Source organism: Sturnus vulgaris, chromosome 4 (genome assembly GCF_052056855.1).
Source record: "Sturnus vulgaris isolate bStuVul1 chromosome 4, bStuVul1.hap1, whole genome shotgun sequence".
NCBI lineage: Eukaryota > Metazoa > Chordata > Aves > Passeriformes > Sturnidae > Sturnus > Sturnus vulgaris.
The window spans coordinates 73,397,741-73,424,714 of record NC_142246.1 but is presented as its reverse complement, the minus strand read 5'-3'; the positions used below and the strand labels follow the sequence as shown (position 1 = coordinate 73,424,714).

General features: G+C 50.6%; 1 protein-coding gene across 3 annotated transcripts in view; it reads left to right on the top strand.

Moving 5' to 3' along the window:
- SHROOM3 (shroom family member 3) overlaps nucleotides 1-26,974 on the top strand; it is a 109,449-nt gene that overhangs the window by 70,381 nt on the left and 12,094 nt on the right. For 2 of the 3 annotated variants that reach the window (XM_014884878.2, XM_014884877.2), the window contains exons 3-5: nucleotides 12,741-12,869; nucleotides 20,445-20,576; nucleotides 22,693-25,918. In XM_014884878.2, coding sequence (XP_014740364.2) covers nucleotides 12,741-12,869; nucleotides 20,445-20,576; nucleotides 22,693-25,918 — 3,487 coding nt within the window. The remainder of the gene's footprint in view (nucleotides 1-12,740; nucleotides 12,870-20,444; nucleotides 20,577-22,692; nucleotides 25,919-26,974) is intronic. The other variant, XM_088164326.1, reaches the window with a different exon arrangement.

Genomic DNA, 26,974 nt, shown 5'->3' with positions numbered 1-26,974 from the left:
TTCAGATGTAACACTATTAGCCAGCGTTTTTCTTTGTCAATTTGGGAGGAATGTGACCCGCAGACCTCATTTGCCTTCACTCCAACTTTCTCCCCTACTTCCTCTGTCCAAAGGTCTGCTTTTCTCATTCCCTGCTGTAATGCTTTTTAAAGTCTGATCTCGGTATTATGTTCTGCCGAAAAAAACCCAGGCTTAAATTTAGTTGGCTTTAGGTGCCACCAGCAGCACCCATTGACACACTTTCATTTCTCATCTCTGAGCCTCATCTTTAGCCCAGTCAGCAGAGGGGTGAAGCTCAGCAGCTGGCTGTGTTTGTGGGGGCCTGACTGCTCTTGCAAGGTGCTTGTCCAGATTTTCCTCGACACCAGCAGAAACAACAGTAGGGAAAAATCAATGCCCTAAAACTCCTTTGACTGAGAGAGGTGAAGTCCAGGCCAGCCTACAAGTAGGAGAGGGAGGGAGTGCTCTGCACGTCCATTATGTGGGGATTTAGAGGATTGAGAGCTTGTTGGCCCACATTAAATGGTGCTTGGCACCTCTGGTTCTTTAATCGAAGAGGAAAGTTCAGTTCGACTGAAATCAGGATTACTGTAAATTTTAAGGGAAAGTTCATTTAATAATCACAGAGGCTTATCTTCCAGAGGTCAGCAGGCCAGAAGTTTAACTATAAAACATTGCTCAAAAGGCAATAAGGACATAAAAGACCAGCTGCAGCCTACTTGGCATTGCTCTGCAGAGAGGGCTGCTGCCGTGGCACGTGGGAGCCCTGCCTCTGGGAGACAGGCAAGCTGTGGTCCTGCAGCAGCCAAGGGCCTCCACAAATGCCCCTGTGTTCAGCAGGCCTGAACAGTTTTTTATGAGAAGAAAAGCAGGGTGTTGTAGAGCCCTTCTCCCTCTGTAGAGTTTCCTCTTGGCAGCAGGGGGAGAAAAGCTGGGCTCTAGCAGGAGGATGCAGCTGGCATCAGTGAGCTGATGGACTGGGGGAGGCTACAGAGGGAAGAGCAGTGATGGGGAAAACATCCTTGCTGCGTTTGTTTAGTTAGGGTGAACCCTGCTTTAATGGTCAGCCCCCTGGCTGAGCAACCATCCTTCACTTGGTGTTTGCAGAGCAGCTGGCACGATGGGGCCTGGTCCATCCCATCCCTGGGCTTGTTCACCCCAGCAGAAGTGTAAGTAAATAAATCAGGAGGATATGACATCAAACAAGGTGTTTATAATGCCCTGTGTGATTCCCACTTGGCTAACATTTGTTCAGGCCCAGAGTGACTGTGGCTGGTGCTGGCAAGCTGCTGGACTTTAATGGGTGTGGAGTGGAGAATGGCTCATGGTCAGCAGGATCAGGCTGTAGCCACACTACTCAGTATCTCAAGGTACACACTACTAGGGTGCTCCAGTCAGTGGGAAAGAAAACCTGTGTGTTTGAAACCGTGGTTTAGGAGGTTGTTCTCAAGTTAAACTGGAATGAAAAGCTTGGTTACCCTTGATGTGCTGCATTGCTGCATGCTTGCCTCTGTTCAGATGAGAGCCACTTCCCTAATCCTTTACATTCGAGTTGCACCAGGGCTCAAATTAGTGGCAACGTCCTTGGGTTTAAAGAAGCATGAGGAATTTCAGTCATCAGTTGTTCGTGAGGGCAGGGGATTGGGTGGGGTTTTGATGTAGCAGTAACTGCTGTATTGGCTCAGTTCTAGAGGCTGGGATCAGAAGGGTAAATTTATGCCTTTGAAAGAGGAATTTGATGGAAATGAAACCAGCCCACTTCACCCTGATTAGATTTCATCATGTTGTGCCTTCAAAATGCCTTCAGCATCCTGGCAACAAGGGCAGAGACTTGAGAAACATCCAAAAGTTAAAAGGACGTGGTTCCTATGGATTATCAGCGTGTCTGTTATTTAAAAAAAAAAATCTCATCTTTCCTATTCTTTCAGCAACTCAAAACGGTGTTGAAGAAAAGTATTCAGGGAGACAATAAAAATAGCCAGGCCAAGTGCTCTCCAGCAGTGACCCAATCCTGTCTGTGTGCTGCAGAGGGCACAGATTCCTTTGCACTTACAAATGGGCTCCAGGCTGGAGACAGACTCCATTTCAGCCTAATTTAAGCAAAGGACGTGATGATAACTGGTGGCCAGTACAGTTATAATGGGGCCAGAGCCCCCCTGCACGATGGCTGCATCCTCATCGTGCTCTGGCAGCTTCAATTTCCCTGGGTGGATGAGAGCAAATATGTGCTATAGTAAGGCACAGCTCTGAAAACTCAGCTACAGCCCTGATGGAAATACCAAGCCTGGAGTGTGTTTGTCCAGTACTGTGTTTTCCCATCCAGGCTAGGGAGAAGTCAATGGCATATAGCACCCCCAGGGGCAGAAATGATCCTCTGGGAGAAGGAGAAGCTGGGATATTTGAAGTGCCTCTTGCAGCCAAGGAGTTTGCCTTGTGAAATCATGGTTTGATTTGTTTGTCTTCCTGTGCAGACATTGTTTGCCTAGGAGCCCGCTCACTCCTGGCTGGAGTGCTTAATTCCCTGCCGGCCAGACCTTGGATGGATCTGCTTGGTATTGGGGAGGGAGTGGTTAAGCCACAGAGAGAGGTGTATGTTGAGAGGTGGATTGAAAAGGAAAGGTTTTATGGGCCCCAGTGGCTCTGTTGTGAAGGATGCCAAACCTCCAGGCTGGAAACTGGGGGCTATCATTGTTGAAGCAAAAAGGGAGCTTAGTTTCTAAGTGGTTACTGAGTTTACTACCTTGTTTCTGTCAAAGGTTTGCAGGGGTGATACTGATTGATGTCATGTTCTTTCCCCAAGTCTGTCTATTCTGTTCTTCTTCCATCTCACCAGGCTCAGCCTGACACTGTTTATTAGGCTACTTGTCCCTGATTTGTGAGGAGTAAATATTGACACTGATGGCTGCTTAATAGGCTTGGGGTTTGCTGCTTTCTCTCCAAACGAGTTTGGCACTTGTGACTTGAATTTGTGTTTGGGACTGGCTCCACCAGGGTTCCATTTTGGGAGGGGTGTTGGTGATGATGATGGTCATGGTGTGTGCTGTGTACGAGGAGAGGCTGGCAGTGGGGATATGTGTTGCTCCCTTTTTTCCTCTTGATATGCAGAGATTTCCAGGCTGTGACTCCAAATCACTGCATGTCCCTAGTGAAGGTGTAGCTTCCTTTGAGAGGGTGCTGCTCTTCCCACTGGGGAAGAAGAGTTTTTGATGTCTTGTTAGCCTGTAACTGCTGTGAAGGGCTCAGGTCAGACTGCCACTTGGCAGTGCTGTGAGTGCTCCTCTCTGTGCTTCCTTAGTGTGCTTGGGGGTGGCCACTCCAACGAAATGCAGCTCATGCTCTTGCAGAGTGTTTTTTGGCTACATTTTAAAGATGGGTCTGAAGCAAGGAAAGTCCCATTAAAAGCTGATAGGCATTTAGGCTACATGGGGTTTTCTGGGTTTCCCAAGAGCTGTGAAAGGTTTGCATCTGCAGAGGAGCACCTTTATGTTCCTGAACACCCAGGAGGATCTGAGACTTTTCCCTGGAGCTCAAAGCCTTATGCTAAGCTGTAGTGGAATTTCTCTTGTCTCTTCCTGGGAATGCTTCACCTCAGTGGTACTGGAGGGCAGCATCACTGGGGAAGCCACAACCTCATCCAGATGAGATTCCCACAGCCTCTGCAGGTGCTAATCCAGCTCTGCAGTGCTTGCAGAGAACATCCCAATTCCCAGCCTCAGAGCTTGCTTCGAGCCCAAGGTATGATTTGGGTTTAGACTCAGGATCATCAGACCAAAACCCAGTTGACAGGGTGATGAGGAAGAGTTTTTCTGCTGGCAGGGCACATGGAAGAGGTCCCACACCCAGGGCTGTGCACAGGAAGGATGCTCATGGTTTCATTTCCTCAGCAGAAGGATGGCAGATGACTGCTGATGCTGCTAAAATGGCTTTCTGCTGGGGGGGAGTGGAGTCAGGAAGGCCAGTTGTCCCTTTGGGGGGGTTGTGTGAGAACCATGGGGATGCACTGAGGTGTAGGACCAGGTGAGAGGGGCCAAGGATTCCTCCCTCATCTCATGTTGTGGTTGCAGCCCTCATCCTTTTCCCAGCTCATCGCTGCCAGACTGGCAGATGCTAAAAATATTTGGAGTGACAGATATTTATTAGCTTAGCAGCCAGCATTTCTGTCACTTGCCTTGGGCTCTCTCACTGAGCTGGCCAAGTCCCCATCTCCTTAATCAATCTATCATCACTTCTTACTTGGGCAAATCTCCTGCTGAAAATCCCCAGGAAGTAAATGGAATGCTGTGTTGAGTAAGGTGTTCAGGAATTTGTCCAGGAAGAGGTTGGTGTGGGATGGAGGAGCAGCTCATATTCTGGGGATTAAGCATTGCTACACTTTTAATCTAAAGATTTAGACCTGTACACTCCACCCCTCAAGTAACTGCAATTAAAATCTGGAATACCAGGAAGCACTGCTCAGATTAGAGAGCTGAGAGACAGCTCAGCTGCTGCAGACCTGAGTTCTTGGTGCTGAGCGTCCTCTGTGCCTGTGACAAATGTGATCATGAGGTTTTCTTCTGCCTCCTCTGAAGAGATACTCACACTGTCACTCTGTTAGTACAAATCACAGAGACCAGTTTTCAACAAGCAGCTGAGCCACTGTTGCAGCCCTTTGGTAACATCCATATTTCCGTGGGAGAACTGCTGGGCTAAAATTTCAGGGTGTGTTCCTTAAAGTGCAAGGTGTCACCAGTGCAGGTGAGGAAGAGAAATCCAGCTGTGCTGGCTGAAGAGATTAATGCCTCACTTGCTCATAGTGCCAGAGACCTCATCCATCTGCCACTGGAACAGTTCCTGTAAACACTCCCTTAATCTTTAGCTTTAAACCATTTAAATAGTTGGTCTCAACTGACCTAGTTTGGTTTGTATGGAACATTTTAGGAGCTGCACCAGCAGATGCAGCCTGGTCCCAGCTCCAAGCTGCTGGCAGAAAAGTTTCCTAGTGAAAGCTGGGCTTGCCTTTCAGGTCCCGCGTGAGACCTGACATTCAATTCCCACTAGGATGGCCCTCCTGTAGCTGGGAAACATTGCTGTTCTGAAGGGTGAGTGTAAAAGAGTAATTGTGGGGAAATACCTTCTGCTGATTGCATCTCTTACTGTGAACATAACTGTTATTTCAGCATGGAAGGCTTCTGGGCTTTTCCTGTGGAATCATTTTAATTCCCAAATCCTAAAATGGAAACTAATCTTTATGTTATATGAGTATGACTTTGCCTTCCTCCTTGTTGTGCTTTTCTTTGTGGGAGCTGCAGGTACATTTTTTGTTTGGCTTACACTTGTCCTTTAGAGCATTTAGTGCTTTGGTGTGTGTAATGTAAGAGAAGTTAAATGTTATCATTTCTCAGGACTTTAGATCCACGTGATTCAGGGTGGGGACACCCCAGAAGCTGTCAGGATGCTGATTTACCTGTGTGTAGTGGCCATGGCCCTTACAGGTTAAAGGGACAGGTGAAAGACCCTCGTGCTTGTCTGAGCGCTGCATCATCTTCATCTCAGGCACCTCTGCCCAACACATCTGATGCACAACAGAGAGAGCTGATCCCAATGGTTTATGGCCAGGTCTGAAGGATTGTTCCTCACAGCCTCCTGGTCCTCAACAGCCCATGAGGAGAGGGAATGCTCTGATTCCCCAAGCTGATCCTGAAGTGACCCCACAGGCATCTCTGAAAAACCTTAAGAGATGCTTGGTAATTGTCAAGAGCAAGTCTATAGGATAGTCCTGTTAGTTGTGGGGTAGAAAAGAATGAAACTGTCATTTCTCTGTGGTTTTACTGCTGTCTTGACACAATAAGTAGGTAGATCTCTTTTTGAGAGGGTTAAATCTCTCTGAGCACAAGGAAATGCAGGAAAGCATTTCACATGCAGGTAGAGGTGGGGTGCAGGATGGATATCACTTTTTGACAGACCAGGACAGTTGTCACCTCTTAATTGCCTCCTCCTGAGAAGGTGAGATCTCCCCTGAGCAGGCAAGGTGCTGCTCAAGTCAGTACTGCTTCAGGGTCCTTTGCTTCCATTGAACTTCATCTCGAATTAGAACTTCAGAGAATTAAGCCACAGTCCTAGGAAGATGTGGGCTGGAGCTGCAGGGAGCACACTTTGGGAACAGTCTCTCTGGGTGGTACTGGGGCACAAACAGCAAGCTGGGATAGATTATAACTGTAAACTGCTATTACAAAAAGCCAGGAATTCACTAGGGATAAAAGCTAATGCCTGAGCCCTACAGGTTCTCCCTTCCAGCCAGGATCCAGGTCGTTTTGGCAGAGCTGTGCAGGGAACTGTGTGCTCTGACACCGGCTGGGCAGCACAAGAAAGGAGTGTGGGGCTGTGTGCCCAGCTGCCTCCGAGGGCCAACTGCTCATGCAAAGCAGGGGAGGCCCCCAATTCAGAAAGCGTGAATTTAGGGTGCCTTTAAAGGGGTGGCAGTCTCCGGGTCGAGGTTTGGGTGCAATGGAATGCTTATTGTCAAAGCTAAAGACCAAAGGGAACGCTGCATATTGTGGGCGCAAATGCAGCTGGCACGAACCAAAAATGTGCATGTGAGTGCCTTTCTAAGTACCCAGTAATCCTCCAGGGCAAAACGGGGATTAGGGCTCTCTCACAGACAAAGAGGGAGTTCATTTTCTCAAAGATCCCTTGGCCAGTGAAGTGAGGAACCCAAATGAATGCCAGGGCTCCTTTCAGCTCTCTGCTTGCAAACAGGTACGGCGCCGGAGCAGCTGGTTTGTGTGGGGCTGTGCAAACACAGCGTGGCCAGATTGTGAGATTGAGGTCAGGGCAACTAAAACCCATCCAGTCCCAGAGAAAAGGGGAAGCCAGAGAAGTGCTGGACAAGTAGGACTAGACAGTGTTGCACAGGGAAAACGTGGTCTCCATTCTCCAGGCTTTTTCTCCGTGGACCTGAAGGTCAGCGCTCATTGAGGTTGTTTAAGTCGCAGTTGCCTGAGTGAAGAGCCCTCCAAGGAGGAAAGCTGTGAGTCTGGATTAATTCCAGGTGACTTCTCAGCCTCTTTGCTTTGCCCTGAAATTCTGCGTGCTCAGAATCTCCATGTAGGAGCCATTAGACTGAAATTGATGGGGAATGTATCCATCTAAAATTCACCATCCTGTGATTTCTGTCATTTGCCTCCAAGCGACGGCCTGTGCAGGTGGAAAAGCAACCCCTCTGCACTGTTCCTGGGAAAATTCTTCTTTTCCCTTTTGGGGATTGGCTTATGGCACAGAGATCAGCTCTAGTAATCCTGTTTTATCAGATAGCAGGGTGGATGTGCCTGTGATGTGTACAGAAAATGTGCATTAAGTAGCCCTGTTTCTTAGAAGCAGTAGCCAGCAGCACTGTGAAGGGATTTGGGTTGTGTGTTTGTTTTTTTTTTTTTCCCTGAGCTCTACTGACCCATCTGAATCCTACACATGGATATTATTATTTCTACTTAAGAACTTGGAGTTGCTGTGAATCTCTGGAAAGAATGTGTAAATTCAATCCCAAGATTCATGTGCTCAATGAGCCTTATTGAGATTTCAAATTCTGTCTTGCTCTGCTTAGGATGAAAATGCTTCCAGGAGTTACACAGGTGGAGCCTGTTGTGCTTTGGATTCATGAACCAGACTTGAATTCCTCATGTGCCTAATTAAGACTGTGCAGTTAAACCTGGCTGTTTCCCATCTCAGGTGAATATCCTAAGTCATGAGCTAGAGGTTTTACCCAGGGACCGAGACTTCTTCTGGAAAAAGTTTTACAGATTATTAGTGTGAGAGGTTTTGGTGCAATTTAGAATTTTTTTTTTTTCATGAAAAGCTGTTTTGTCCACATGTTTCCACCTGGCCTTGTCTCTTGGTGTAGCTTGGGGGTCCCGTGAGGACAGAGTAACAAACCTGTGCAGGCCTTGCTGCTAACAGGAGAGCACCTGGGCCTTAGTGCTCTGACACATGGGGCCCTTCCAGTACAGCTAAAGGAGATTCTGGGAGCGTGACAGAGATGTGGATTAGAGGCTATTTCTGGAACAGCCACGGGAGGTAACAAAATAAGAAATACGTAAGCAATGCAGTCTTTTCACTGCAGGCCGAGAGGGAGGATCTGCCAAGCAGGATGGCCACAGCCAAGGTGGGTGCCTGGGATCAGTGTGGTCTCTGTGCCTGGGATCAGTGTGGTCTCTGTGCCTGGGATCAGTGTGGTCTCTCCCTGCTCTGCCCCCCTCTCCCTGACAGCATGGAGGAGACAGGAGGGCTTGTTCTCTGCCAGGAGGTGCCGTTGGCATTCCCAAGGAGATGTAATTCCAGCTCATGAGCTGCTCAGAGCTTGCCTGCAGGATGAGGATAGCCAGAGGTGAAGCTGCCCAGCTCTCCCTGTGTCACTGGGCTGAGCTGGGGATGTCAGGCTGCCTGTGACATTGTGTAACGTGGGGTGCCATGAGGATAAACTAGCAGCATTAACTCCTCTGGCTCCTTCCTGCCTGCCAGAGCCCAGCTAGGCTTTGTTGCTCCTTCTCTGTATTTTTGTGTCTGTGATGTGCTGTTGGCTCTTTCTGTAGTGGAGGGGAGTTTCCTCTTAGCTCCTGATTTAAGACAAAGGGAAGACTATCAGGAAATGCCTACAAATAGCTGTAGAAGTTAGAAGAGTTCCCTGCTTTAATCTCTGTTTCAGAAGCATCATTGTATGAGCACCTGTGTTTCTAGGATAGCTCTTAATTCTGTCAGTGGTTACACATACTCCTGTTGATCCCACATTATCTAAAAATGAGAATTCAATCTCCATCCTCTCTTCTAGAACAACACTGGATTTAGAGGGAACAAGATACTAAAAATTACTAAACCTGTTAACATTTGGGGATTGGATCCTCTGGAACTCAGGTCATCTATTACTGTGACAGCAAACCAGGTGTTGGTTTAAACTCAGTAATCATGGCTTCAAGAGATGGAACTATTAAAAAATTCTTGTTCTGAATTTGTTTTGAAAAATAGTTAATAATTTCTAGTCATAGTTCCAGGTGCTGTTCATGGCTGATCTCAGGTATATCCTAGATCCATCCCTGGAACTACAGGCAGCTAAGCCAAGAGTACAGGATGGTAGTGCAGCCAGAAGGGCTGTAATGCTGTTGTCCTGGAAAAGAAATGCTATGTCAGACAAAGCTGAGTTTGTGCTGCTTCCCTGTGCAAAATCTTTCTCCTCTCTGGGAATTACAGCCAGGCAGCTGAGCCTGAACTGCATCATTTCCTCAGTGAGAGCAGTGATTTATGCTGCTGCCATTACTCAGGGAACTATTGTTATGAAACATGGAGTTTAATTAATTAAGAATATGATCTCTGCAGACTCAGATAATTGTGGGGAGAGCTGCTGGGCAGAGGCACCCACCCACACTTTCTGTCCAGGCTGGCTTTAGAAAATCTATCTCTGTTGGAATGTGAAGGTTGTAAATAAGGATAAGGAAGACTGAAGAAAGTGAGGAGGAAGAGGCAGGAGCCCAAAAGGTTAAGATAAGTGCTGTGAAACGTTCCAAGCATGCAGGTAACGGGAGGTCAGCACGGGAGGCAGATAAGGTGGCCAGAGGAGCTCAGTCAGCCCTGCTCAGAGGCCAAGGATCTCCCTGAAACAGCAGCCGAGTTCTGTGACATCAGATGGCAGCCACTGGCAAACCAGGGGACTTGATTCATATAAAATCAGGCCACCCATGTGTTCTTGAAGAGCTCTGAGGAAGGTGGAGAAAAGTAGAGAGAGGTTCCCAGATGCCTGCTGTGGAAAGGCTGTGCTGGCTGTGTGGGGAGAGATGGATGTGGGGTCAGGAGGTGCTGCCTTTCTTCTGGAGGGGGCACTGAAACTTCTGAGGGAGGTTTTCCTTGAAAAAAGCCCCTGATCTCTAGCACTGTATTCTTTCACTGTCAAGCAAGCAGCAAGGAAAACATCCAAGCAGACCATATTTTTAGATGAGGGAAAAGCTGAGCAGAGGGTACTCATGGACATGTGTGGTATTAAATACCAAGGGCACCATGGAAGCTGCAAGTATAAATAACAATTCATAATTAAACAGCAACTTTGCTGAAAAGGGAAGATTTCAGAGGCAGCTGCCAGCCTCAGGTGGGAGGTAAAGGAGTTTTAAATAGACTGTGTGTGCTGGGTTTCCTGTCTCCCACTTGAGAACTTTAGAAACACCATAACAAAAGGAACAACTGCAGGCCCCTCCTTGCCAGGGATACTTTTTAGCTATGGAATTGTGAGGCCCTTTGCAGCATCCCAAAATAAAATGCAGCCTCAGGCTTTAAGAGCATCCCATCGGGCAGGGTGCTGCCACAGGGAGCTGGAGAGCTGTCCCGGGGCAGCTGGAGCTTTGGGAGAAGGTCCACTCTAAGGAGAAGGTGTGAGGACAGCCAGGAGGAAAGGTAGGCCCTCAACACCTTTGCACAAGAGTGGCTGTCTCCATGTTATGGTGGAAGAAGTGTCTTTGTAGAGGTTGACACCCTACAGAGTTGTTAGACTGAGCTGCCTTACTTCGAAATGCCACGGCAAATGTTCTGGGATAAGCAGCCAGGTGAGGCAGAAGGCTGCAAGGGGAGGGCAGGTGCTGGGTTTGGGGTCCTGTCTGGGGAGGTGTCCAGCCCTGCTCTCACAGGGGACAGCCCTGCATGGGGACTGTCCCTGTGGCTGTGCTCTGGCCCTACCCTGGGTGTTCTTCCCAGGTGGAAGGATCCTCCTCTCTCGTGTGCCCCACTGGGCCTGAATCATGGTGTTGTTTCTGGAGTGGCTGATTAGTTTGCAGTGTCTGACTGAGCCTGCCATGCACCACAGAGCTCTGCAATTACAGCTTTTTAAGAGACTGGGGAAAAACTCCTGTTGCATTTCCTTGTTTCCCCCAACAGCACCTCCGGAGCCCATGGAGCCGCTAATTAATGTGTCTTTGTCTTGGCGAGGTAAAACCCCAAAGCTGTGCATGCTGGCAAGCACGGGGTGCTCTGTGAGAGGGAACACCCAAGCTGCTGAGGGACTCACTCAGAAAACTCTACTCAAAGCATTTCAGATCCTGTGCTGTCTCTTGCTTTCTTAGCATCCTTCAAAAGCTGTTTTTTCTTTAAAAAAAGGAAGAAGAGCTGAAGTGCTGATAGATCACTAGGCTGTGGTTCCTGGGGAGCTGTAGACACTTTACTAGTCCTTTCTATCAGTTCCTCAGGCTGCTGATGACTCTTTTCTTGGCACAGGGGCCATTTCCCAGCCCTACATATTGTCACTGGCTCCCTCAGAGACAGCTGGAGAAGGCACGAGCAGCTTTCCCCACTGCAGGAGTGCTGCTGTGGTGTGGCCTGGCCAGAGCCAAACTCTGCTCTTCAGGAAACGAGCAGGGAAGCACAGGGCTCTGTCCTCCAAATGCTGAAGCTGTGAATATAGTCTGCTCACAAAATTGTATGGATAAATTGTTTATATGCAATCTTTTAAATCTTCATCTGTCACACGTCTTCTGTCCTTTCCTTCAGTGAAATCTCTCCTGGAAATTTGTAATTTTTCACGGTAAGCTTGGTGAGCAATGAGAATTAGAACATTTAAGGATATTGGCTGCAATAAAGGAGATTGTGCTCCTGGTGTACAGGAGTATGGAATGGGAGCAGGGAAGGGAAAGTTTCAAGTTTGATCAGAGATTTGACATCATCTCAGAGGAGAGGATTGGCAGAGACAAAGCAGGACGGGATTCAGCACATGGAAAGAAAAGGCAGCCAAGGCAGGATTTGGGGTAAAAAATGGATGAAGATAAGCAGGGTGAGCAAAAAAAAAACCCCAAAAAACAAGCAACCCGTTCCGGAGCAGTCGCTTTCCCTAATCTAGGTGAAAGTGCTGCTGCGCTTCGCTGCTGTATCTCATCCGCAATGCGAGGCTTAACATTCCTGCGTGGCACGTGGGGGCGCGGGGGAGGACCCAGGCGGACACAAAGACGGCCGGTCTCTCACCGCAATGGCATCCGAGCCATCTCAGCTATCCAAAGCCCCGCATGCCGCCATGTGGGCTCAGCACACAACGAGACGCAGTTCCAGCTTATCCCGGGCCGGGGAGAGGCGCAGGGGGCTTTTCACTGCGCTTTTATTCAGCCTGGGGGTTCCTTGGGCGAGCCGAAATTTCAAATCTCTTCTGCGCTTCAGGGTTAAAATCGGCAGCGAGTGGGAACAGCGGAGCGTTCCAGGGGAAAGGAAGGAGCTGAAAGGATGGTTACACTGTGTTTGTGTGACTTGGAGCAGGGTAAATAGGTGTTTGCTGACTTTGTGGAAGTATCAGTAGGGAGAGCAGGACAGGTTTCTCATTCTCCCTCTACCTATGTGACCCTTTCTCTCGGCTTTTCTCTTGTGTGTTCAGAGCATTCCCTGAGCTCTCGTAAGGTGGTAAATGTGGAAAAAGCATGTTCCACAGTGGAACCCCTGAGCTCCACACTTGGGGATTTAGTGTCCCCAAATGCTGCTGCAGGATAATGAGTTTTGTGCCGTGGGATTGAGCAGCTCCTCCAGAACAGTCATGAGGGACACCCACAGAGCCAAGCATTGCCCAGATGAGAGAACAACAAGGATACACATGGCTGCCAGCGACATGTACTTCCCACATTCTAAAAACTAGCCTGATGCCCCTGCCTTGCCCTCTGGCTCTGTGCATTGCCTTCTTGCCTCAAGTCCTGACGAGGCTTTGGCTAAAAGGGCTGAGGTTTTGCGTGGTGGTGCTTACCTGTCCTTGCTCTCTTTGGCAGGGACACCCATGCAGCACAGGGATGCACGGAGCTGTCTCCCAGCCCGCTCAGCCAGGACTGCGTGACCACTGACTTCCAGCCCAGCAAAGGCACGTGGGCAGCAGGAGTCAAGTTACGGCTGAAGACCAGGTGAGAATGTGTTTGTCTGTGTCCCTGAAACATCTGCAAAGACAGGGCAACAAACAGGTACTGCTTTGGCTGCCATGAGGGGCACTCATGGGGAAGGAGTGCTGAAATTTCTCCTCAGAAGCTTTTGTCAGTGCTGGTAAAGGTCATCAGAAATGCTGAACCAAAATACCTCTGAGGAAGTGGTGTAAGTCTTCTCTGACCTCCCAGCTTCAGGTGCCTGGCATTCCAAAATCACCTGGCTTCTTCAGAGTCTGGGAGTTTGAGTGGGAGTTTGGCATTCATGACTTCTGTCTGCATTTTTGAACGATCAAATGTCTTCAGAAATCGATTTGCTGAACTGCCCTGGATTGGCTGGTATTGTGGCTGAGCCTGACTCCTCTCCTTTGGCCACACAGTTCAGGACCAAATCCTACAGCATGTACTCAGGCACAGCTTTTGATAGCATCAAAAGAGCCTCTTCCATCAGTCAGGTGTAATCTGGGTGGCCTCATAGATTTTTGTGTCTCAGTCTTGTGAGATTTGTACCATGAGGTCGAAGCAGTGGCTTTTATTTGCAGCATTGCATTTGGGCCAGACCTTGACTTATTTGAAGTCAAGAAGCTATAGTGATTCCCTAGAGCTGATCAAAATGTGGCCCGTGCCTGTGAGTGAGCAGCTGAGAAGGGAATTCCACATTCCGATCTTATCAGCAGGGATGCACCTCTGGAGCAACCTCCCTGACCTTAGTGGAGATGCTCCAGCTTCTGGCCACTGTAGGCAGTCATGGATGCTGACCCTGCCTGGCCTCGGGAAGAACAGATTTTAGAGGCTGAAATACCTCCTCAAGCTGATTTTATTGAGGAGAAGTTGAGCTCTGACTGAGGAGTGGGACTCTGCATTTCTCCAGGTATGTGACTCACAGGGAATTTGGGAGAGGAGCTCCCCTACGTCCACCACCTCCCTATAACAGTGAGTCATTCACCATATGCCCTGTGTAAATCCTTCTTGTCTATCAATTTAGTAGCAGTTCTTCACAGAAGCTCCAAAGTTTCACTTGGATAAATTTGCCTTTGGCTGCAGAGCCAATGTTGTGCTTTACTTTTCCAGCAGTGTTGGAGGCTGTGTCTGCACATCTCAGTTTGACCCGGGCTGGAGCTTTGGTTACGAGCAGGAAGCTGCTTCAATGTGTAAGAATGTGCCTGTGGGAGGGTGTTTCAGACTCAGCAGCCTTTGCTTTGGCCCAGGCAGCAGATGCAGTTCCCCAGAATATTTGACTCACCCTGTTACCCCCCAAAATGGGGTAACATTTAGGAAGATGTTTGCAGTTAACTCCACACATCCTCCTAAAGGCCCTGCTGCTTCTCTCCTGTTTATCACTCGTCCAGGAGCCTTGCCTGTGGTTTGTAGGCCTGCAGCTCAGAGGAGAGCCCAGCTGCAGCCCGAAGCCTTGCCCTGCACATCCCCTTGGTTACCTGCCGTGCCTCATTGGCCACGTTCCGTTTGGATGATCGGCCTCACGGGGCAGCGTGCCACCCAGTTCCTCCTAAGCACTGAAAGTGGCCAGGAAAACACATTCCTTCCATTGTTTCCAAATCTCTCCTGTTGCAAGTTGCTGTGTGTTGGCTATCGGGTTGTGAAAGAATCCAAGCTATGCCTGGGTTTCTGTCTTTTAAACTAATTTACTGACTGGAGAAGAATGAGGAAAAATTATTTGAATTGAGCCCGTGGGGCCAGTTCATCAGTCTGGATAAATCAATGCAGCTCTGAAGAGCTGCAGGCAGGGAAGCCACTGCAGGCTCTGGCTGCTAGGATTTTCTGCCCTTGCTCTGGGAGAGATGATGTGAATCCCTGGAGGAGACAGGGAATAATAGGGTCTTTCTCAAACACTGTAAGTCAGTCAGCTGCTTCTTTTCCATCTCTGTTCTTTCTTCCTCTTTTTCCAGCAAAGGAAACAGAGGAAAATTATAGAAGGAAGAAGACAGTTGCAGAGAGTCTTTAACCAAGTGCTCCTCTGCTCCTCATTGTAACCTATGCATGGTCTAGGTATCAGGCTGAAGACTCCCCTGGCTTCTCCGTGTCCAAGCTGCAGTCCTGTGGGAACAGCACAGATGGACTATCTTGGGGGCAAGCACTTTTCAAAATAGAGATGTGAAATACTCCTCATTTTGCAATTTAAATCAAACTTAGTGTGTTGCTTGATAATGTTGTCTTCAAATAGAAAGCTGTCAGAAGATCCTGGTAGGACCAAGTCCTTGAAGCCAGTAATCAAGAAGAGTGAAGTTTGTATACATCACCTCTGTTCCTGTTGAAACCTGTGTCTGGTTAGTGTCAGGGAATGCCAGTGGGACCCTTTCTTTGTGGAGGGAAAAGTCCTCAATCTAAATACTGCCTGTCAGCCCTGCTCTGGGGTGAAGGGAAGATGGAGCCACGGTGCATGGCCCAGCTCTGAGCCCTGCACTCTTTGTTTCCTTTGCTGGACACTGGAAAAATGCCTCTTTCTTGGATAAGACAGCGTGGGGGTTCCCAGAGATATGTGATAACAGAGGTGTGACTTGCAGGACCAATAATCATTAATTACAGTGTTTGACTGTTCCTAAGTTCAGCAAAGGAGCGCCTGCTGCTCACAGCTGCCATCACCTCTGAGCCATCCCAGCACTTCCATCTGCAGCCTGTGCTTGGGGGCACTTCTGTCAGGAAAAGCCAGTAGAAAAAATCTGTCTCTAGATCCACACACATGGTTGTCATCTCTGCTTCCACACGGGGATTTTCTTCTCAGTGGTATGGTGGGAAGTTTTTTTCTAAAAGGTTTGTGATGGTAATGGTAGGAATTCTGAGCAGAAACCTCTAATTGCCTTCATCCTGATCCCAGAGAGACTTCAGGGAGATTGGTACCTGTGTTCCAGCTCCCACATGGCACTCAGGGCATGGTTGATGCAACCCAGACATCCCCAGTGATGCTTATCAAAGAGGGAAAACAAGTGGTGTCTGACACGTCAGCTGGAAACACCACACAGGCACAACACCTGCCTCTGCCCCTGGGACAGGAGCTGGAGAGAGCAGTGAGGCTGGACTAGTCTGGGACACAGCCCTGGACTGCCCTGAATGGTTTTCCTTTACAGCTTTTATTTTTCTTTTTTCTTTCTTTTTTTTTTTTTTGTTTTGAGGCTGTCAAAAACCGTGAGAGAGTCCACAGGGATTTGCTGGGTGGGAAGCTGTCCTCTAAGAGCTGCAAAATGAACATATTGTGGAAAAGCAGGTTGTGTCCTGGTATGAGAATATTGAGAGTATTGAAACATTTCACCCAAATGTTCTCAAGTGAAGGGTTTTTCAGTGTGTTTTTTACTTTGGAAAAGTTTTCATCTGAGCATTAAAGGGTGGGGGGTGGGCATAATTCTCCCTTTCCCCTACAGATGAGGAGACTATTGGCCAAGATCCATGATGTGAAATATCATTTCATAGACTTCAGGTCTTTCTAATGAGTCTTCCCTTTTTTTAGTCAAACTTGTGAAGGGACAGAGCTCACTCCAGATCCTTCCTGCCCCAGAATTTCCCAGAAGGGCTCTGTGAGCCTAAAAAGAGAGATTTAGTGAAAGACACACCAAGCTGACGCCATTCTGGCCCCACTCCTTTCTAATTGGCCTCGTCTGTTCTGCTTATTTTTAGAACCATGACTGAACCTTAATTAAGAGCGACGTTGCTTTGAGTAGATTGTGGCCTCACTCTGTGGAAATCCTAATAGGCTTCTGAGTGCTTTACTTTTCCTTCATCTCCTGCCTAATAGATGGGAAGAGAGAGGCTGCAGCAGCATGTTTGGATGTCTGGAAAACATCTCCTTGTCATGCTTCTGCTCCTTTAGATGTGTCTGTCTTGGAGACAGGCCTATTTCAGTGGGAATTCAGATGGTTCTGCTTTGTGTTGGTGCAGGTGCACACTCACCCTGCAAGGAGGGTGCAGGTGAATTTCTGGGATCAGGATCTCTCCCTGTACAAGGATCCTTTTGCTACATGCACAGGATATGGCTCAGGATATAGTGCCCCTGTCATGTGGGTTTTGTTAGGTTAGAATTGAAATCTAAAAATCTGAAACCAGCTTGGAATCTTGACTGCTGTGAGCATGACGTGGTAAGGATGGGCAGCTGCCCTCTTGGCTTTCTCTCCTGTGACTCAGTGCCTGGGATCAGATCCAGGAGGCACAAGCTTTGCACTTGCATCCAGATCTTCCATTTCTCCTGCAGGAGGAGGGTCTGTGCTGCAGGGCCCCCATCCCTTCCCACCTCCCCACAAGATGGGCTTGGCCATGGCTCTTCCCTTCCAGCCATGCCTATCCCTTCCAGCTCCCACACAGCCACCTGGCCAGGGATTGTGGTTGTGAGTGATGGCAGAGTGACCCTCTGGCCTTACTTCTCTTCTCTGCCCCATCCCATGTTCCTTGGACACACTAACAGCAGCCCTAGTCAGAGCCATGCCCTCAGGTCATGGAGATGTGTCCTGGTGACCACTGCTCCTGCCTGGATCTGCAGGTGCATTCTGCTTTCCTTGAAAGGTTTTGCTGCTTTTATCTTCAGCATTCCTTTTCTCTGCTGAGGAAGGGTTTGGAGCTTGTGGAGACAGAGAGAAATGACCACGAGGTCAGTGGTACAAGAAGCATTGTCCACAGTTCTCTTTTCAGCCACCTGGATGATGTTTGTGATGGATGTGAGAATGATGAAAACAGCTCCCCACGAGCTATGTGGGAGTAGAAAAAGATTCGTTTATTGGGGCACTGATGACCCTGAGTGGCTGCTTAATCAGCCACAACATCCCTCGCTGGCTTTCACTTAGTAGCTTTCTAAGGATGTGGAAAAAATGCAAATGGCAATTTGAAGAAGCCGGGTTGCTTGCTCTGGTTGAAGATGGGACTTGTCACATTGCAGGACTGCACTCCTGAGGGATGCTGGGCTTGAGGTACTTGAGAACTTGCAGAGCACTCAGGTTATACATGTACTCCAGAACTGGCAGGGAACAGTATGTGGAGAACAGCAATCTCACTGACTACCCTTTTCTGGATGTTTTTAGTTTTTGTGACCTTGAGAAGAAGATAACCTTTCAGTTATATTGTGAAGAAAGCCTCAGATGCTGATTCATCTGTAGAGTTAGTGCCAAAGTGTAATTGTAAAGTTCCATTCCTGTTTTGCATGCAATATAAAACTAATCTCCAGAGATTACAGAGAAGAGCACACTCAGCTCTTCCTAATAAGAGAGAGCTGCAGAGCAGTTGCTGGTGAAGGGCCTCAGAGGTGTGCATGTGGTCCCTGCAGCCCAGACTGCTCCCAGAGTGTGCCAGGCTGCCACCGAGGAGCTGGGCATGTTTCCATCTGCAAACACTGGGACCAGCATAGCAACAGGGAGCCCCCAGATAAGAGCAGCTGCATGAGATTCAAGATCATCCCTTTCCCTTTGGTTTTCCAGTGTCCAGAGTGAACTAGCAGTAGCTGGTCTATATTCTGTGTTACAGCTGCCCTTCAGATGCCAGCATTGCATCGTGTCCTGCTGACCACTACACGTATCTTCACTCCAGGCATTTGTCCTGATGCCAACCTGACCTGGATGCCCAGGTTATCTGATCACTGGGAGTGTCCATGAGGAGCCAGCAGTCTCTTTTTCCAGCCTTGGCATTTACAACTTTGTCTGTTATTTGGAGTGGAGAATTTTTCAGTAATAAGGTTGTCCAGGCACCTCTACAAGTACAATACAGAATATATAAAAGATAAGGTGGTGGAGGTTGGTTTGTTGTTATTGTAATTATTACAGTTTTAAATTCTACAGCCTTCTGTGCCAAAGTGTCACCTGTTGGTCCTGGTTTTGTTGAAGGCAACTTAGCTGCACCAAAGTAACACCAGTTAAAGATGTAATGATTTATTTGTCTTCACTCAGGTCAGGCATTAGGTGCTGCATTTGCAGGTTTTATCTCTCAGCCAGTTTGTCTGGGATCAGTCAGGATCTGCCACATCTCCAAGGTGGGGAAACAGTGTGAGGTTATCCCACACAGAGCTGGTAAGCTGGTACCATGTCTTGTGCCTAAAAGTCACAGCTGTCCACGTGCTGCACTATGACAAGGATATCAAACAAAAGAGTTGGAAATACCCGTGGCTCAGATCATTGGCTACACAGCTCCCTCACTGTTTCTGCTGGTCAAACCAAGCATAGCATGCCTTGCACAGGATCGTTCATTTTCCCAAGCGAAAAGCTGATGCTGATGGCTTGTACTGCACTCAAGTGCTTAAAGTCTTTAAATGTCTGCAGTGGAAAAGGCAAGCATGTGGGTTATTCTTAATTAACAGTTTTGCCAGCTTCCCATCTGGCAGTGTCCAGATTCCTTTTTTTTTCTGGGCAAGGAGCTTAACAGAAGAGCTCTGTCTTAAACACACCTGCACATGTAAAGGTAAAATGGTGTTGAGTTCAGCTTGCCCTTTGCAGACCTCCAGTCCAGTTTCCCTTAAGACAGTCCTGCCACAACAGATGTCAAAGGGAAAAGTATGTCCCTTTTTCTTCCTTCTTTTAGCAGGTGATGAGAAAATAACCAGCATTTCTGAAATGTGTATGGAAACAATGCTGGAGGAATGGCTCTGCTCTCACTCTCTGCCCATGCTTTTCCATGCTGTAGGACATCAGTGAGTGCTGATGTTAACTGGTGCTAGGAAAGGACCCGACCCTAAAAGGCACTTGTAACTTTTTGCACTTTCCTGAGCCATTTCTTTTCCCAATCTTAGGCAGTGCTCTCTCAGTGTCTGTGTGCCAAGGGCATTTTAATCTACGTGCTGATGTGTTCAGGACGTGCTGTACTGTGGATTTTTCAGGGAGAGAAAGGTTAGAGATGTGTCATATCCTCCTCTTGCATTTATTGCAGTCAGGATTGTCCTGCAAGCTGTCACATGTCAGTAGGACACAGGTCCAGTGCTGCTCCTCGTTCTCCCGGGGAGAGAATGAGAAGCTGTGGAAGTGACTGCTAGAGCAGGGGAGCCATCCCTCATGGAAAGCAGCAGGAGGATTAAGGACAAGCCCAGAGGCTGTGTGGCCTCTTCAGGGGACTGGATCACTAATCCCCTGCTTTGACTTTCCATTGCAGCCCTCTGTGCTTTAAATAAGGTGTCAGTGGGTTTTTTTTTCCCCCAGGGCTGACAGACACAGGCCTTGGCGCTGCTGACTGAAGGCACCAAAGGGCAGCTGTGCCGTGCCACGCCTGGGGACACACCCTGGGGACAGCTGTCTGCCCGGGGTGGGATACACGGGACACACATTGCCAGGGCTTGGTTGTCACGTCTCATCCTGCATTTTTAGCAGCACCGAGGAGAGATCAAAAGTCCCTTTGCAGGCTCCCACCCCCTCGTGGCATTCAGTGAGCCACTTGTGCAAACCCCAGAGGGATTGAGTTGTGGGAATGTCAGGGACACGCACACATGGGCACTGTGGGACTTGCTTGGAATGGACAAAAGCACAGCAGTGAAGCACAAATGAGCTTCAAACGAGCAGTTTGAAATGTCGGTGTTGAGTTCACATCCATCCTCCTTGGGAGAGCTGGCCTGGTGCTGATGTGCAAACCCCTTCTGCTTTCCCCTAGGCGGAGTGAGCCTCCAGGCCGACCTCACTCCTGGCATTCCACCAAACTTGCCGAGAACCAACCCGATCCCAGCATGATGCAAATATCTCAGGGTACGCTTGGCACCCCTTGGCATCAGTCCTACCACTCCAGGTAAGCACTGCACAGCTGTGGAGGGAAGGGAGGGGGAAAGGTGCAGTGGGAAAATGGTACCAGTCACCTCCATACAGCTGGACAGGTGTACAAACAGCCAGGGTTCAGATTAGAGTTAGGAAGGCTTCAGTTCCTGTTTGGTTTCCCAGATAAAGTGGCTTTGCTTTCCTCCTGTAAGTGCTCTGTGAGGTGATTAGCAGCTAGGAAATTAATTGCTTTAAAAATCTCCCTTCCTGTGAAGATGGGAGCCCATTGCCAGGATGCTGATAGAGCTTTCTGTGGATGCCCCCATAGAGAAACACAGCATGGTTGTTTTCCCAGCAAAGGAAAAGAAATCCAAAGTCTAAATTGGCCTATTGAAAAAAGGAAGAAAAGGGTGTGGGTAGCAGAGCCTGTCAGTGTAATGGAGCAGCCAACAGCACATCAGCAACAGTGCTCCCAGGGTGAGGAGTTCAGGGAGGGATTTCCTGGCTTGGCAGTGGCTTTCTGCAGGAGTCAGCTCTATCCCAGCTGAACGTGCAGGGCAGCTTGAGGAAGGACAAGTTTAAATTCTGCCATTGAAAGATTTTCCCTGGAGAGGCAGGAGGGTTTGAAACTCTCCATTATAGCCTCTGGGATTGAAACATCACTTCTACTGGCAAGACTGATCCTTGGCAAAGGAGAGGAAAGAGAAAAAAGAGCATTAAAGAAAGTGAGGAGATGGTTGCAGAAAATTAAGTGTGTTGTCTGTGGCCTCAGCACAGCTCATGCTGGAGTGTACTCCTTTCCCACCAAGGGGCTTTGCTTCCCAGGCAGTTCCTGGCAGAGCCTTTGGCAGCATGGCTCTGTCTCCCGGGTGCTTGAGGAGGAGCACGGGGAACATCTAGTGGCCAGCTGGCTGGGGCTGTGCTGGGCATTGCCAGGGAGAAGCTGATTTGCATCCAAAATAGAATGGTGCATTTAAATGAGGAAATCAGCTTCATCCCGAGATTTGCCATATCTCTTCCTGCCTGTGTTCCTCTGCATCTCTCTGCAGAGCTCCTGTGAGCAGGCTTCCTTCTGCCTTTGCTCATCCTTAGCAGCTTTCTCCCCTGCATCTGTCCCTTGTTTGGGATGTGATCTGGAGCCAGCTCCCAGCTCTGTGCCTTGCCCTGCCACAGCCCGTCCCTTCCTGCTGCTTCCCTGTGGCTCTGCCAGGACAGCACATGTAGTTGCACAGGGAACTAGAGAAAGTGATACCTAAGGAAGGGAAGCTGGGAAGGGAAGCTGGGAAGAGAGGGAAAAAGCGAAATCTTCAGGCTACACTCTCCAGTCCTCAGTGTATTCGCTTGAATGTGGAAGGGGAGATTAGCCAGGGCAAACTCTGCAGAAGTTTGTGATATCCCCTTGTGAGATGTAAAAAAGGGACTGTGACTGGCACAAAGAGCTCCCTTCCCCTGGATAGAAAGATCTCTGAATATTCTTCTTTTTTGATCACTTTTCTGATGGCCATGAGTCCTCTTTGGACACCTCAGAGAAAGTGCCAAGGTGTACCTGCAGCTGCTAAGCTGCAAGAAGAAGTGGCAGTGCAGACTTCCTGGGAATTCTCAGACTGTTTCTATGGTTGCACCCTGCTTTCCTCCAGGCACAGGGACATACATCTCTCCTCTTCTTGTCAGCTTAGTTTTCTCGCAGCAAACAAACTATCCTTGGGACAGCTGAACTTCCAGGAATCCTGCCAGGGCATAGCCTTCATCTCCATAAAAAGAAATGAAATGGGGAAAAAAAGAAAGAGATTAGATGTTTCCCCAGAACGCCCCTCGTGCTCCTCTCCTCCTCCTCCTCAGTGGCGTCGGTGCTCATTCAGCTTTCCAAGGACTTTGGATGGGTTTGCTGGGTGGGGTTGATCCTCCCTGGCTCCAGGGATGCACCATCTTTCTGTCTGTATTTCCCTCCCACCCTTCTGTGCTAAATAAGAGCCATGTGTTGCAATGTCAAGCAGTTCCTCTTTGTGAACTGGGATGACTCCAAACAGGGGATGGAGCAAGGCCCAAATATGGGTTTTCATCTCAAAACTAAACATCTTGCTTCTGAGCTCACTTATAAGTTGTCGTGCCTCTCCTCTGCTGGTTTTCACTGTTCTCCCGCTGTCCCCCAGCTCCTCCACCAGCGATCTGTCCGCGTACGAGCATGGCTATCTGAGGAGGAGCCCCGACCAGTACAGCTCGCGGGGCAGCATGGAGAGCCTGGACCACTCCTCCCCTGCCTACCACCCTTGCCACCTGTCCCCTGCCAAATCCACCAACAGCATCGACCAGCTGTCCCACCTGCACAGCAAGAGAGACTCGGCCTACAGCTCCTTCTCCACCAACTCCAGCATCCCCGAGTACGGCGTGGCCGTGCCGGGCAGGGAGCGCTCGGGCAGCCCGGCGGGGGCGCAGTCCCGCGGGGCGCTGCCCGAGGCCCTGCGGCAGGCGGACATCCGCTACGTGCGCACCGTGTACGACGCCCAGCAGCGCGTGTCCCACGAGTACGAAGTGACGCCCTCGGCCCTGCTGCCCGGCGCTGACGGCCGCGGCCACGGCAGGCCCCACGCCTTGGGCCGCCACGGCGCGGCCTCCTCCTCCTCCTCCTCCTCCTCCTGGGCGCAGCCGGACAGCAAGAGCCAGCTGTCCCCCAAGGGACCGCCCCTGCCTCCCGCTCGCAGCGACAGCTATGCGGCCATCAGGCACCACGAGAGGCCCGGCTCCGGCCTCGGCCTGGAGCCCAGCAAGCCCGGCCGGACCCAGCCCAAAGGGGCCTGGGCACCGCTCGTCAGCTCCGTGCCCCAGGGGCCGCTGCTGAAACCGTCCTTCGGAGAAGGGCACCTGCACACCGTGCTGGAGAAGAGCCCGGAGAGCAGCCCCACCATGAAGGCCAAGCAGAGCTACTCGCAGGCAGCCCAGCCAGGGCAGCCCCTGCTGCCCACCGGTGTCTACGCCGTTCCCTCCCCAGAGCCGCACTACGCCCAGGTGCCCCGGCCTTCCGCCAGCAGCACCGGGACGCTTTACCCAGCTCTGGCCAAAGAAAGCGGGTACTCCCCAGCCCTCCCGGGCTCTTACGACAAGGCCACAGCCAGCAGCACCCTGGGCTCGGATGAGAATGGAAACCAAAGCACTACAAACAGGTCGACCGTCTTCTATCAGCCCCCTGCCACTGAGAGGAAGCACGAAGCCAAACTCATCCAGCAGAAACCTCCCAGCGTGGCCGGCCCGGAGCTCTTCCAGGCTGTGTCGCAGAAGGAGGAGCTGTTACCCCTTTACAAGGCAGCACACAGCCACCGAGACACCACGGGTACCACACAGCCCTCCAAGCCTGTTTTCCAGGGTCCACAACCCCAGCTGAGGGATGGTAGTGAGAGGAAAACCCATTACCAGCCCAAAGAGGACTGGACACCTGGATCCCAGGAGGACAAAAACGGCAATGCACAGGTAAACGAGAGAGACACTGGTGCTCCCCACCCATGGGGTCACAGCAAGGCCAAACAGTATAGCTTCTCTTCCTTGCAGAACATCCCAGAGAGCTCCAGGAGGCAAAGCAGCTCCGAGCTAAGAGAGATGCAACCAGGCGAGGGTTATTCCAGCACCAAACTGTCCTTCCTGAACAGCAGCAGCAGGGAGGAGAAGGATCACAGGGAGCAGGGGCACAGACAGTGGAGCGATGTGGACCCACAGGCCTTCACGAGGCAAGAGGAGGAGAGCACAAGTGTGTCTCTGTTCCATGCTGCTGAGCCAAAGTGCAAAGAGCCCCTTTCTCCTCAGCTCCCAAAGACCTTGGATTTCGGGAGGAGCCGGCTCAGCTCTAGCAGCACCCAAAGCTTTTCCTACAGCAAACCAGAGGCTGGCAAGCCCCGCTGCTCGGTGCTGGAGAAGGTTAACAAGTTTGAGCAGCGGGAGCAGAGCGTTCCCCGGCCCCAGAGCGCCGGCATTCCCAGCTTTGGGCAGCACTATGGGGCGAGCAGGACGAGCCAGCCCGCCGGCACGAGGTGCTCCGTGCACAGCCCTGAGGACATGAGGAGCAAACTGCCCAGTGAGCCAGGCAGGGGCTCCAGCCCGTCTGTCAGGAATGGGAAGCTGGAAGAGGCTGACTGGCACCCCGTGGAGCTGCAGATGGTGGCTTCGGTGAAGCAGGCAAGACCCAGTGAGTACTACAGCCCGTGTCCTGAAAATGAGGTGCAAATAAGGGCAGCTCAGCTTCCACGGAGCAGAAGCACATTCCAGCTGGGAGGCGAGCCTGAGAAGGAGATCCTCTGGAAGGATAACATCCAGGATGTGCACAGCTCGCAGCTGGACACGTCCTTTAACAGGGCCTACAGGAACAGCATTAAAGACGCCCAGTCCCGGGTGCTGAGGGCCACCTCGTTCCGGCGGATCAGCCCCCCGTTCGGGAACACGCCCAAGAGGGTGCCCCAGAGGCCTGCCTCGGCCCACGTGGGCATGAGGAGCACGGCGGCGTCCCCACACACCCCCAAGGAGAGGCACAGCATCACCCCCACGGAAGGAGGCTTCTCCAGCCTGGACTACACCAGGACGCAGCAGGTGCTGCGCATCGGGGGCCGGAAGCGGCTGACGGCGGAGCAGAAGAAGCGCTCCTACTCAGAGCCCGAGAAGATGAACGAGGTGGGCATGTCGGACGGGGAGCCATCACCTTTCTCCTTCCACAAGAAAAGCATCCATTTTACCTTCCCAGAGAACACGGTGGCCGACCGGCGCAAGATCTTCGAGAGGGATGGCAAAGCTTCCTCCACAGCCAGCCTGTCCAAGCCGGAGCTCAAGCAGCTCCAGCAGAGCGCCCTGGCCGACTACATCGAGCGCAAAACGGGGCGGCGGCCGTCCTCGCAGGACATGGGGCTGCTCCGGGAGCGCTCCCACAGCTCCTACCTGCAGCTGGGCGGTCCCGACAGCCAGAGCCTTTCCTCCGCCTCCAGCATGAACTCCCTGCAGGACCAGAACCTCTCCCGCCGCAGGGAGTCCATAGAGCGGATCTCCAGGACGGGAAGGATGTCTTCCACCCTTCCCCCTGGGCTCATAGACTGCTTGGACACCAGTGGAGATGAGAAGGGGCCGGGGCGCCAGGACAGCCTGGTCACCAGCCGGCCCAAACCAGAGAGGTGCCGGGATTACAGACCCAGATCAGATCTCACCAAAGGCACGCAGACAGAGCTGCTGGGCATGCAGGGCCAGCCCTGCTACAGGAAGCAGGAGCAGGTCTTCGAAGCGCCCTCCACCGCCAGGAAATCTGGGAAATCCGTGTCTGTGGAAGACTTGCTCGATAGGTACGACAATCGGCCGGTCCCCGTGCACGTGCGCTCCAGGTCATCTCCCACAGCGGATAAGAAACACCAGGTATGTGGGAGCAGGGTCATGTGCACCCACGGGTGGGGCTCTCAGCACCAGGGAATGGGGGAGGATATCAGGGAACGGGCTGATGTCCAGTCATGGCTAGGACTCCATTGATTAGAGACGGATTCAGCACGTGCTGAGGCAGTTTAGTGCACCTTAATTAACAGATCACTGGTGAGGTTCAGCTCTCTCCCTGCTGGGCTGTGTCAGGGATGCTGGGATGACAGTGCATATGCTGCTATGTTCTTGCTGCTCTGGACATCCTATCTGAGGTGTCCTGTCCTCACCTGCCAGCAGCACTGGAGAAGCACTGAGCACTTTTCTGGTGGAGTGTCCCACTAGGATGGTGATTTCCCTCAGTGCAAAGCAGAGAGGATTAGAGGCTGCGTGGAATTGCCTTGGCTTCCACTGTGGCTGACAGTGCTGGGAAGTGCTGGGCAGAGGCACAGCCAAATAACCATTATGTTTAGCCTCCAGCCCTGGAGGGAAACATCTCATCAGAAAAAACTGAACAGAGACCCTGGCCCTCCCATGTCCCCTGCTTGGTGGTTGGGAACATCTCATTGATGTCACAAATGGGGAATTCGGCTGACTCTAATGATGGTAAACAGTAGAACCAGGCTAAATTCTTAAAGAACAACTGCCCTTCAGCTGGCTGAAATCTTTTCAGACCTATTTAGGAAACTGCAACTGGTCGAGCCACATGCATTTACAGCAGTGCCGGGTCTGCTGCCCCATCCCTATTTTTTCCATGCCAGGCTCCATTCATCACAGAGAGAGGCAGCAAATGACCAAAATGTGTGGACAGGCTCCTAGCCCCAAATAGGCTGAGCATTTGGAGAGGCTCACATACTTAGAGAGCAGCTGGGATCCAGGACATCTCCTTCTACTCCTGCACTTGCTGCTGGCCCAGAGCAGATCGTCCAAGAGCACCAGAGTGGTCCTGAGTCAAGTGACAAGAGAGGAGGCTCTGGGCAGCATTTCACAAATGGACCAAACCAGGGTGGGGGGAAGAAGCTCCCCTCCCAAACTCATTGTGTGCTTCGTTCTGTGCATCCT